Below are 12,905 nucleotides of genomic sequence, written 5' to 3'. Positions count from 1 at the left end.
CTCTGGCTCCTGGGCTCTCCTAGAGGGGCCTCTCGCTGGATCATTTCGCCACAGCTTGAATAGTGGTTATTTACAACAGGGTCTGTTCCCACAAATCAGAACCCTAAAGTATTAAAAAAACAAAAAACCCACACACGCAACCAAGGGTTTGATGGGAATTAGAAAGATAGCCCTTCTGCAAGGTAGTCAATAAATACCAGCACTAGAAAATCAATTGCTTTAATTGCATTTCAGCAGGGAGCCTCAGCACCATGTGGGAAAGAGGAAATGGGAAGGGCTCCGTTTCTGAGTGCTTTAGGGTGGCCAGACAGGGCAGAGGGGCTCCCTCTGCTGGGACATCGCCCGGCCCCGGGTCTGGGAGGGGTGCTCCCCCCAGCCTGGCCCTGGGGCAGGGAAGAGCTCGGACCGGCCCTCCTCCTGACTGAGGTAACCCGCACCCCCACCCCAGGGTGTCTTCTCAGCCTACTAAGCAGGAAGGAGCTTGGGTAAAAATTAGATTTTAGAACCAGATTTTCACCTGAGGTGTCAACCAGATGTCACCTCTGCTTAAAACTTCCAAGTGCAAGGCTGCCAAGTGGAAGCTCAGATGCTTCCTGTGCCACTCTGGGCCCAGAGGGATTCAGAAGCCACCTGCTGTCTCCACCCCTGGGCTGCTTGGGGGAAAAGCCAGTGGTCACAGCACCAGCCTGGAGCTTCGTCTCCCTCCTCTGGCCCTGGCCCCTGAAACAAGTCCTGGCAGCAGGGGGCTGTGCCCTGGAGGACGGGGAACCGCCACCCTCACATTCTAAAACAGCCTTGACTGACCCGCTCATGGGATTCAAAAGGGTGGATGTGGTACTGGGGAGGGATGGGGGAAATCTCCTTAATATAGAATATGTCATAAGCCATATATATTAAAATCATTAACAGTATATAGTCCCACAGTAGCTCCAGCCCCTCACACATGCTCTGGCGCTGTGGCCAGCCCCGGGCCTTGGTCCAGCCTCACCCTTGGGGGCAAGGAAGGGATCGCTTGCTCCGTTGCTCCAGGCTCTCGGCCAGCAGCCCCTCGGGGCCGTCCGCAGCACGCTGCAGTCAGCCCGGCAACAGGCAGCCCCGGCAGTCCTCAGTGCGCGCGCGCCCTGCTGTCACTGGGCTGGGGTCTTGGCCTCGCTGCTGTCCCCCTGGCTGGGCTTTGGCTTTAGCAGGATGAAGCGGTTGAGGAGGTCTGTTTCTGAGCTGGCCTGGGCTGCCCCGTACCCCTCACCTGTGGACACAGAGGCGGGCTCAGGACTCAGACGCAGGTCAGAGGACCCCCACCCGGAAGGCCTTGCCCTCCGCAGAACCTCGTGGTAGGTGAGTGTGGGGCACCACTGGGACTCACCAGCGTAGCCCGACGCCTCGGCGATGTTCTGGGAACCCGTGATGTGGTGCCAGTAGGCGCTGCGGGGCAGCATGGTCGTGGGCGTGCAGGGGTAGGAGTAATGTTCCGTGCCCTTGTTCAGCAGCTGTGGGGCAGAGAACAGGGGTCCCTCCATTAGCTCTGGGGCACAGGCCTACCCCAGCCTCCAGCCCAGCCCCCTGCCGGCCTCTGGCGTACTCTTCGCCTCCGGCCTCCCCGCTAGGCTGGGCCAACGCCCGCCGCCTCACCCTCACATTCTTCTCCATCTCCAGCAGGACGCGCTTGTGCTGCTCAGCAATGGCCAGGGTGGCGCTGTGGACCCGCTGGTAGATCTGTTCCCCTTCCTGTGTCTGGAAGGTGTAGAGCCCTTCCCCGGCATCACACATCCTAGGGACACAAGAGGCACCGAGGGCAGGGTGGTGGGGACTGCACCACGGCCACACACGTGTTTGGTCCGGGTCTCCGCGCTCCAACAGGCTGCACCCCAGGTCCGCTGAGGAGCGAGCAGGGCTGTCGTCCGCCCAGCCCGAGTGTGCTGGGCCTTTCCGTGGACCAGTGATCTAAATCCCTGATGAGAATGAACCCATTCCACTTTCTCTCCCATCCCTTTGGTTTGTGCACTTTTACCTTCCTGTTACGAATTTTCTCAAACCATTTTGCAGATTAGGAAGCTGAGGCGTGCTGATAGTAAGTAGTTTAACCAGGATTAGACCAGGGATTACACAGAATTTACGTTTAGACACGCTGGCTCCAGAGTTCAAGCCACAGATTACTCAATCCTCACCATAAGTCTAGGAGCTTGGGTACTTTATCCCCTATTTGACAGATGGAGACTCAGTCCACAGCCAGAGCTGTAAGTGCCAGTGCCAGCATTTGATTTGAGCTCAAGCAGTTTGAAACAGCTGCATTTGACCTGCCTGGTGTGCACCTCAATTTCTTCATCTATAAAATGGGAAGTTTACACTCCCCTTTGGTTTTCTATGCTGATAAATAGGCGCCCAGCACAGTGCCTGGTAGAGCAAATGGCAGGCAACACGCTGGCCATGTGGGGCAGGGTAGGGAGGCGGGAGGGTCCTACCGGCCGGCCTCGAAGGTAAAGCGTGTGGCATCCCGGCCGTAGCGGCGTAGTGAGCAGAGGGGCCACGAGACGAGCTTCACGCGGGGGTTGTGTATGTCCCAGAGGTAGATGTTCTCGTGGGTGATCTGCAGCTTGCACTCGCCGTACACGTCCAGGTTGGGGCAGGGCAACAGGAAGACGTTGAAGCGGTCTGCGGCGGGAGAGGGGGAGTGGGGCTGGGGCCTCCCCAGGGCAGGACTCTCCTCCCACCACCACCCCCCCCCGCCAGCACGGGGCCTCACCTGTCTGCTCACACTGCACTCCTGGGGCCAGGAGGTCCGGCTCTCCCAGACTGATGTCGTTGAGTCGTGACCCCAGACACTCCACCGACAGGGTCTTGTACCATTCTTCCGCCTCCAGCTCTAGAGAACGGCAGCGCATGCACCCGGGGGCCCCCAGCAGCCCACCCGGCAAGGCAGGGAGGCCGAGGCCAGTGGGTTCCGCCTGCCTGTCCCACCTTGTCCCGAGCCTCTCCCCACTACCTCCACCCCCACACATCACACCCGGCCAGGGCTGGTCCTGCTCTGCCTCCTCCCGACTGGACCACCGGACCATGACTGGCCCAGGGGAGTCTGGATGGAAGCCTGCAGCCCCAGCTCCTCACCCGAGTCGCAGGTGAAGGTACGTGCTGAGTCGTCAGTGAATATGATGGCCACTGCCTGCCTCTTGGTCTCCTTGGGGAGCCGCGTGACACACTTGACGTTGCTGATCTCAGTTACCTGGGACAGCATCCACAAGGGACTGAGCCAGGCTGGAACGCCTCCCTCTGCATTCCCCACAGTGGCGCCACCCCCGGGAGGGTGCTCTTGGACCTTAGGGCTCGGCCAGTCGTCACTTTACAGACTGGGGTAGCTAGGGCCCAGGCCCCCTAACCTTGGGGCAGCCCCGGAGGCACACTGACTTCTCATCTGGGTACTTCTCCAGCCGCTGGGGCCCTTTGCTGGAGGATTTCCGGAACACCAGCCAGCACCTCCGGTAGATCTGTGGGGTGAGAGGGCAGTGGCATCAGGCCTCCTGGGACCACCCCTACCCAGCACGGCCCTGAACTTACCCCTGCCTGCCACAGGGGGCAGTGCTACACAGCCTTCCCTGGAGACCCAGCCCAGAAGAAAACCCAGGACCAGCAGTGACGCCCCCTCCCCAAACCGAGAAAGCAGGCATTTCTTCCCCGACTCTGAACAACTTGCACAAAGGGCGCTCTGAATCACTTTACTGTGCGCTCAGCTCTAAGCTTAATATAAAGAGCCCACGCTTATTGTTTCCCTTCTGTACTTCCTAGCACTCTTCACTGTCCATCTCAGAGTCCCTCTTGAGGTTGGTTTGATTATCATTTTTACCTTATAGGTACAGGAGGACCGAGGCACCAATAAGTTAAGCAACAGTTGATAAATGGTGGGGCTGATATTTAAAAAAAAAAAAAAAAAAAAGGCTGGCTAGATCCAGAACTGATACTTGGAGCCCACTGCAGAATATTCTGCCCAGGGCTCCGGCAGTGCTAGCCACAGCAGATGGAGTGTCCTTGGGACAGGGATTAGACCCTTGACCATCCTGAGCCTGCACATTGGTCCTGGTTCTCAGCGCTGGGGGGAGGGCTCTTGATGTGGGTAATACCCCCTCTCATCTCTGGTCCTTCTTCCACATTCTGGAGTGCTGAGGGCCAGGATTAGTTCCTGTTCCAGCTGGGAAACCAGAGGCTCTCAGAGGTAAAGGGGCAGAGCCCAGAAGCTGGGGTTACCCCAAAGCAGAGTGCCTTCCCAGGCAAGGCTCCTTCCTGTCCAGCCGCTGCCAATGGCCCCGTGCCTAAAACCGCCTTAATTCTCTGGAGCTTCATGGACTCGTGCTGACCGGCAAGGAGCCAGGGTGCAGGGAGCCGACCATGCTCCACGGCAAACTGGCTTGTCAGACCCCTCCAGTGGTGGCCTAGTCGTCTGCCCAGGCTGCACACTCTTCCTTCCCCGGCCCTCTCCTCCGTCCCAGGCTCTTTCAGCCTACTCTGTTCATGAGTAGATTCCAAGAAATCTCTTGGTGCCCACTCTCTCATTGGCAAATAGCAGGGAGACTGAGGGCTGCCCAGAGCAAAAGAAGCAAGAAGGCCATAGCCCCATACCTGCAGCCCGCCCCACTCCACCCTGCTCTGCCACTCAAGCCCCAGGTCGCTGGTAGGGAGGGCCCCATGCCAAGAAGCCACTCAGAACCAGGCCGTTTCGGGGATTACCTGGGACTCTGGAGGCATCTCTGCCCCGGTACACATGGCCCTGGCTCAGTCCCTGGCCTATCCCCCTAAACCACAGCAGGCCTCAGCTCTTAGCTGGGGAGCTCCTTTACGGCAAAGACTATTTTATTCTCAGAATCTTCACTCACATCCTGGCAACCTTGTTAACACAGCTCTGCTGAACAAGTGAATGACCATAGGAAGAGACGGTGAATGGATGGATGAATGAATGAAGGCTGTCGACCCAGATACGCCCTGCCAGCTTGGGCCCCATGCAGCTTGCAGTGTAGGGGCAGAAGGCCCAGGGGCCTGAGCACCCTGGTTGCCTGGTTACAGACACACACACACACACACACACACACACACACACGCACGCACGCACGCACAGCCCCAGGGAGCCACTGTGCTCAAGAGCCCTCCTTCCCCACTTCTCACGGTCTTTGATCAGCACTTCAGAAACACTCTGCCACAGCTCTGCCAGAGGAAGGCCCTGGCAGGGAGGAGGGTCTGCGCCCCAGCTCCTTCAGCCCCTCCCGGCTCACCTTTGTGAGCTCAGACAAGAATGGCTGCCCTGGGACAAGAATGGCTGGGTGACTAAGCCCCTCACATCAGACCTAACGGGAGCAGCTCAACGCCCTGGGTAGGGGGAGCCCCAAACTGGGTCTGGCCACACCCCTACTCCCAACCCCTCCCCCTGGCTGTGTCCACCTGTATGCCACTTGCTTCCAGGTCTCCTCCTGGAATAGGTCTGATGCTGAGTGCAAGTGGCCGCCTCGAGGGGGCTCGCCTTTCCCGTAGGCTCTGCCCTGGCCCCCGGGTACCTGCTGAAGCCGGGCCCCTACTCCCTTGGCCTCCCCTCGCCCCCTTAATTTTCAATTTCTCTAGTTCTGAGCTGCACGTGGGCTCCATCCCTCTCTCAGGACATGAGCAAGGTGGCTGCCCACCTGGGCCCGTCTCCTGGATTGGAACCCAGGTTGGGGTACAAATCCGGATCTAGCGAAGACTCTAGACATGCACTCTGGGCAGAACACACCCCCACAGGGGCCGCAGGGAGGGAGGGGCCAGAGCCGCCCCTCGCCAAGGCCAGCCCAGCTCGGTCAGGCATCCAGGCGGGGAAGCCCTCCCAGAGCCCTGTTCCTCCCCCACCCCACGCAGGCTGAGCCAGGAAGCCTTGAGTAGTCCGATGGCACCCCACCCCCATCAGGCCAACGGGGGAGGGTAGGAAGAGAGAGACTGGAGACCCCTCGAAAACACAAGACTTGGGCCACCCCAGTCACCAAGGGTACCCTCCTACTGGGGAAGGGGTAGCTGCCAAGACCCCTGACTGGAGGCGGGAGAGGGTCGGCAGGGAATGAGAGGCAGCTCTTGGACAACCTCACCGAGATCATTAGGTTGGTCCCTCGGGGGGTTGAGGGGAGGCTGTATTTACCAGGAGGGGGTGAGGGGGCGCGTGCCCACTGAAGTGTGTCTGAGGCCTCATCCCCACAGACCTTCTAAGCCCCCAGCTCTGGGCCAGGCCCCCTGTGCGCAAGGAGCCACCGCCAGCAACTTGGAGGAAAGCAGCCTGTCCCAGAGCCACAGGCCATCCTGCCCTAAGGGCTCATTCCTAAACCACAGAAATACCAGCCTCTGCACCCTCACACCACTGCCCTGCCCCACAGCCAGCCACACTCCCTTTCACACACTCCTTTAACAGTAAAAGCACTGGCCAAAACAAATACATAAGGACCCATACACAGAAAGCAATGGAAGCCGCGGAGACCAAGGGACTTAAAAGAAAAGGGGCCAAGAGAGGGGAGGAGAGAAAGAGAGAGACGAGGAGGAGGCAAGGAGAAGTGAGAGGCTGGGAGAGGCTCAGACACTGCCGCTCCAGCGCCGCTGTCCTGGCCACAACTTCAACAATGGCAGGGGAGCCGCCTGCCCGTCGTCGGCCGCCACCGCTGGCCCAGCCGCTGGGACGCCGGCCAGCCCTGCTGGGGGGAGGGGGGCAGCAGCGGCACATGCCGGGTAGCCGGCTGGCCAGAAGCCTCGGGACCACAACGGCGCGATGCCGCCGCAGGCGGGCACCCGCACACAGGACGCGGCAGGCTCCAGACCAGGTCCCGGGACGCCGGCCCCCTCGGCAGGGCCCCGCGGGGGGGCGGCTCACCCCCAGCTTCCTGCTCTTCATCTTCACGTAGCCTTGCTTGACGATGTCGTTGAAATTGGTCGCCATGGTTTCCCCGCGGTCTTTGGGGTGCCGGGGGCCTGGCTGAGGGCGGGGAGGGATGCCCAGGTGGCCTCGGTTTCCGGATCCTCCTATCACCTGTTCGAGACACTCCGTCGTGGGGGGGTGGGGGGGGCCGTGAGGGCCACTCTTCACCTCGCCCGCCTCAGCATTGTTCTAGCAGCTCCTCTGCCCAGCGCCTGCTGGAAATAAAAATGACACGGAGATTAGACAGTGACATCTTTCTCTTCCCCTGGCTGTCTCGCTCTTTTTTCCTTCCTCTTCCCACACTCCTCCCTCCCTCCGCCCGCCCTCCCGCCCTTCTTCCTTCCCTTCCCTCCCCACCCTGGGACGACAGAACCATTCAGGAAAATGAGGTGGAGGCAGCAGCAAGGAAAATGGTCCAGCCCAGTCCCCTCCCTCACGGCCGGGGCTGGCGGTTAACCCCTTCCTGGAAGGACTGGCGCTGGCTCCCACTGTGGAGGTGGGAGCACAGGGAGGCGGCCGAGGAGCTGCTGTCCCGTCCTGTCTCCCGTTACAACTCTGGAGCCGACTTAGGGTGACCTTCCCAGAACCAGGCCCCCTCCCATGCACAGGCCTCCTGGGAGAGCCTTCCAAGAGAGGGGAGGCGGGGTGCCCAGGACAGGGCAAGAAGTCTGATGTCTGAGTGAAATCCATGCTCCCCGAGGTCCAGGACAGTCTGCCTGGCCAGTCTCAGCAGACCCCCAAATCCCTCTGCCCACCCTCCCCTGCCATTCTATACCTGGTTCTCTCCAGCCCCAGAAGGGAGGCTGAGAAGCCCACTTATGCCCTCCTCCCGGCCCCTGGAACTCTTCAGGAGCTCCTCTGGGTGCTGCTTCCTGGGTGGGAGGGCAGAGTCCAGCAGGGCGGGCCACCAGATAAGCCTGAGGAATGTGCTAGGCCGGCCAGAGGTGGCCACCGTGGAAGCAGTCACCTCGCCCTGGTGCTAGGAAAGCCGGCCGATCTGTGGGGTGCTGGCGCAGGCTGGGCCATGCAGTGCCCCGTGTCCCGAGCACAGGCAGGAGTTAATTACAGACAGAACCAGCAGTCACCTGGCCCTGGGTTAGAGGACTCAGCCAGATAGCTGTGAGGAGCACCAAGGGGAAGTCTATAGGGAGCAGGAAATGGGGATGCCAGCAGGGGCCGCTCTGAATCAGGTAGATAAAAAGCTGGGACTAAGACTGGGGGGCGGGGGGGGGGGGGGTCTCAGCAATGGCGCAGTCCAACACCCATTCTACAGATACGGAAAATAAAGTTGCCCAGAGAGGCTAAGCAACAAGGCTAAGGTCACACAGCAGGTCTGGGGCACAGCCAGCAATGAATGAGATGTTTGAGAGTGGCTGATGGAGGCAGGCCCAGGGAGAGCAGGGGAGGTGGAAGGTCCTGTGGCCATCTCCGGCTGCTACCACCACCCGAGCCCTAGCCTACCATTCAGGGGCTTTGCCGGCAACACGCATCTCCCTCCCTTCCCCCGCGCCTCCAGGGCTGCTAGGTGGGATGGAGCATCATTTCTGGGGTCAGCTGGGCATCTGTGCTGCCAGGATGAAGCCCTGGGGCAGGCTTGCTGCTGGATCCACCAGCAACTTGGCCTTAATTACCCTCCTGGAGGACTGTCTGCTGAGTCCCTAACAAGGAACAGATGGGCCTACCCCAGTGGGCACACGCAAACAAGGAGAGGGGTGGAGAGGGTGATGCTTGCTCCCCTATCCTACCTGCACCCCGATAGTCTCTTCAGCATCCCCTCAGCTGCCTCCTTGCCCATTCACTCCCTCTGTCCCAGCCCCCTGGGGTCTGAGACCCTCCCAGATGGGACATCCAAGGGATCTGCTTTCCTCTTGTAAAGTCCGGTCTAGGGTCCCCTTCCCAACACTGACCCCGAACAGCCCTGCCACGCCGGAGCTCTGGCAGTGGAGACTGGTAAGTTTCCCCAGCGTTGCCTCTACTGCCTGCCCATGGGACTGCCTTGCCCCCACAGCAAGGACCACTCTGTAAAATTCTCCTCCAAGGCTGGCCATTGGCTTCTGGGTTCATTCAGGGGAGACTGGGGCGGGGCAAGGCCAGGAATGTGAATCCAGCAGTCTGGTGGTTCTGGGCGCCTACTTAACTTCTCTGTGCCTCAGTTTCCCCATCAATAAAAAAGAGAGAATAAATTCCACTTTAAGTGAGGAAATAAACCCAGGAGGCACCTGTTTGCCCACTTTGGACCCAGAGCTTCCACCCCAAAACCAGGCTGTGTTTATTTCAAAGCCTGTGACACTACCATAACTGAGGCTTCCACCTGCCCAGGGCAGGCTTCTTGTCATGGCCCCGCCCAACAGCTACCTTCCCAAGTGACTGTGATGCCAAGTCCTCAGGAGCACCACTGCCCTGTCCATCCACAGGCCCACACCCTAAGCCCTAGAGGCAGCCCCGTGGAAATAAACCAGCAAAAGAGCGATCTTCCACACGAAGCCTGGGTGCCATAAGGCCTGGCAGCCTCTTTGGCCCTAAGTCACAGGGATTCCTGGCCACACAGACCCTGATGAAGTCTGCAAGAGCAAGACCCAGTGTGCGACCCAAAATGGTAAAGCAAAGGGGAATGAGGGAGGGAGGGGAAGGCAACGGGATCAGGTATGGGGGCGCCCAGAACTAACTCATCCCCCTGAGGGACTGTATGAAGCTGGAGAGGTGTCCCCCGGACTGAATTTGCCAGGCCCAATGGGGCATCATGGTGGAACTCCCAAGGCCAGGCACAGGGCTGAGGCAGCCCCTGCCCTGTCACACCGGGGGCCATGTTCCCCATCGCTCTAGGACCACCCCCAGTGCTGCCTCGCTCAGACCCACAGCTGCAAGGAATGCCCCTAATTCACGGCCTGATGTCTCAGACCTGTGAGCTCAGCTCTGAACACCCAGAGAAGCTAAGGACAGAGGTCGGCAGCCCCCTCAGTACTGCGGGGGAGGGCGGGGTCCCCCATTCCTCCTCCCAGCCTGGCATCAACATGGCAGCCCAGAGAGATGGCACCCACCCTGAGCCAGGCCGTGAAGGGCTCCTGTACAGCCAGAGCCAGGCTCAAAGGCCCCTTTCCCCAGCTCTCCCTGGAATGCAAAGTGAGACCCCCTGATGCCTAGCAGAGTGGTGCCCCCCTGCCCACCTGCCCCATAGGGCAGCCCCTCTGAGCACTCCCTTCCTGCACCTGGATTCTGCCTGGAGGCTTTGGTTCCAGAACAAATGCTACTTGCTGCTGTTGGCAGCCAATGACTGAGCGATCGGCTGCCTGCCCGGCTGGGCCTCCCCACCCCTGACAGATAGGATCATGTCAGGGCTCTAGGAACAGCCCTCCCTGGACACCCTATCATCTCCTGGGCTCGCCCCGTAGCAAAGATCCTATCGGCAGGACTCTCTCCAGAATCAGGGACGCCCCCCATCACCCCTACTCAGACTCGGGAGTCTCCCACAGTGTGATTGTATCAGGGGCCAGGAGGGCGTCTCCCATCCCACCCTCTGCCTCCACCTCTGCAAATCCCCTGAAGCAACCACCACCTCAAACACTGCAGGTCTCATCCAAGATGGTTGGTGGCGGGTGGTGAAGACAGACCAAGTACCCAACTGGGCAGACAGGGACAGTGGGACGAGGGGACATCTGAACAGCCACAGTCTCCTTGGCCTTTAAGTCAGGAAAGTGGTGCTATGCCTCCACACACTGCCACTGTGCCCTGTCCCAGCCCCTCACCCAGCCCCCTGGCCTCGTCTCCCCTCAACCCACCTGCCCAGCTCAGCGTGCATGACCTTCTATCTGTTCCTCAACATGCCTAGATTCTTCCCACGCAGGACCACTGCACTTGCCGTTCCACACCTACAACACCGTTCCCTCGGATGGTCCCAAGGTTCATTCGACGCTTCACTCAGGTCTCAGCTTAAAGCTTACCTCCTCAGAGAGGCCTTCCCTGACCACCAAAGCCAAAGAAGCCCCACCAGTCAGCCTCTACCCAGCTTCACGGTCTTCATCACACACCTCACCAAAGGACTGTCTTGTCTACGGCCATACCGCCCTGACCGTGCCCGATCTCGTCTGATGTTGGAAGCTAAGCAGGGTCGGGCCTGGTTAGTTCTTGGATGGGAGGCCATAGGACTGTCTTGTTACTTCATCTCTCCATTTGCTACTTGCCCGCTCTCTGTCTCCTAGAACACTCTAGAACATCAGTCTCCTAGAACACTCTAGAACATCAGTGCCTCATCTGTTGAGTTAATAGCTCCATCCCAGTGCAGAGAATGGTGCCCAGTGCCGAGTAAGTGCTCAGTAATTGGGGACTGAAAGCCCAATTCTCTCCAGCACTGGTCCTCCCACCACCACCCATAGGCACCTGGCAGGGCCCAGCTTGACCTCCACAGGCACGTTAAGTAGCGGCGGGCTCCCGCCTCCCTGGGTCCCGGTCCTGGGGCTTCCCCAGGCGACTGCCACGGACAGCAGACTGTTGTTCCGGGAGAACCAGCGAGGCCCCGGCCCAGCTCGGTTCAAGGCTGCCTTGGGGGAGACAGTACTGCAGACACCGTGGCTGGGCCGCCCCATCTTGGTCAGGGTTGTAGGGGGGAGGTCATGCCCTGCCCGGGAAGGAAGTGCTAAACGTAGCCAGCACCCAAGCACAGAGAGGCAAGCAACTGGGTGGGAGGGGGCACAGGTCCCGGGCCCCATCCTGCAAGGGGAGCGGGAATGGTCTGCACTAGAGTCACATCTCTCTGAAAGGGGCAAGAATCTGCACTAAACACAGCCAGGCTTGCACCGCGGCCAAGAACCCTGCTAGGCCCCTCACTGCCCTGGACTTGCAGACCCCTGCACTCCACATATCCTGGCAACTGTCATGCACCCACGGCTTGGGGCTGGCACAGAGGCCCTGTTCTGCCCACACCACCCAGGTGCTCAGCCTCTGCTCAAGCTTCTTTGCAGTGACAGAACACATTTAGCTGGAAGCTGGGCCTTGGGGGCTCTGGCAGGGGGGAAGGTGGGCAGCCCCCCATGGCCAGGGGAGGAAGGTTCAAGGAAAGGAGGGGAGCTGACCATGAGTTTAAGTTGAGAATAGGAACCATTTGCAGTGCGAGTGGGCAGCTGGGGTAAAGTCTCTTGGAATTTGGGGGAGCAGAGAGAGGGCAGGGCATGGGGAGCAGGAAAGTCGGGAAGAGGATGGGGGCTGCGATATGCCCGAAGGGGAGGCAGGCCCACAGCGGGCACCACAGGGCCCTGGGCTTCTCCCAAGGTTGGTGTGGGGCAGAGGTGAGGTCAGGGCCCGCACCTGGGCTCCGTTTAGACGAGATCTGTTGTAGGTGGAGCTTGGGGATAGTTTCCAGGGCCTGGGAGGCTTTTGTGGGAGGGTCCCCGAGGCCCCTTCCCCCGATAAGGTAGGTATGGGCTTGGAGAGTTCTAGGGCTGGGGTCGCCGAGGGTCTCGCGGGCTCGGGCGTGGCCTATGGGCCCCCTCCCCGCCTCGCGCCGCCCAAGTTACCTGGGCGCCAAGGCCCGGGCCCGGGGCGCTTGCTCGGCGGGCGGCAGGCCGGGCTCATACCCGCGTCACGGCGCGGCCGGCGGGGGCAGCGGGGCGGTGGCGGCGCCGGGCTCCGGGCGGTGTGTGCGAGGGAGGCGCTGCCGCGGGGCTGTGCTCCGGCGGGGACTCCGCCGCTTCTGCCCGGCCGCCAGGGTCCCGCCCCGCCCCACCGCCGTATTCCTCCGAGTCGCGGGACACGCACTTCCGCCCCGCCGCCCCCAGTTCGCCTCCGCCTTCCCTCCAGCTTATCCTCCGCAATCGGCCCAGCCCCGCCGTCCCTCTCTGGGATCCCTGTCCCAGCCTCCTATCGCCGCTCAGCCCCTGAAAGCTGAACCCTACAACAGCCCCCAGCTCCCAAATCTCAACCCCTAACTCCTTCGGGAATGACACGCGCTCACACACACACATTGACACGTTGCTCCCCTATCCCTATACGACGCCCTGGTCCCTCCAAG

General features: G+C 60.6%; 1 protein-coding gene across 6 annotated transcripts; it reads right to left on the bottom strand.

The window, feature by feature from the left end:
- Positions 1-203: 203 nt before the first annotated feature.
- Positions 204-12,481, bottom strand: DOK4 (docking protein 4). Of its 6 annotated transcripts, XM_039232601.1 has the most exons (9): positions 12,412-12,481; positions 6,860-7,119; positions 3,372-3,479; positions 3,103-3,217; positions 2,741-2,860; positions 2,460-2,649; positions 1,630-1,768; positions 1,364-1,487; positions 204-1,246 (listed from the first exon to the last, which is right to left on the bottom strand). In XM_039232601.1, exons 2-9 carry the CDS (start codon positions 6,923-6,925, stop codon positions 1,128-1,130), a joined length of 981 nt encoding a protein of 326 aa, XP_039088532.1. In that variant the 5' UTR covers positions 6,926-7,119; positions 12,412-12,481; the 3' UTR covers positions 204-1,127. The 6 variants fall into 6 exon arrangements, with proteins under 6 accessions (XP_039088532.1, XP_039088527.1, XP_039088528.1 ...); XM_039232596.1 differs by having other exon boundaries at positions 204-1,487; XM_039232597.1 differs by having other exon boundaries at positions 204-1,487; positions 6,860-7,116; positions 12,412-12,480.
- Between the last annotated feature and the right edge of the window lie 424 nt (positions 12,482-12,905).

The sequence above is a fragment of the Hyaena hyaena genome, unplaced genomic scaffold (genome assembly GCF_003009895.1).
Source record: "Hyaena hyaena isolate Hyena2069 unplaced genomic scaffold, ASM300989v1 scaffold_68, whole genome shotgun sequence".
In the NCBI taxonomy this organism is placed as follows: Eukaryota; Metazoa; Chordata; class Mammalia; order Carnivora; family Hyaenidae; genus Hyaena; species Hyaena hyaena.
This window is presented reverse-complemented; position numbering and strand designations above follow the sequence as displayed.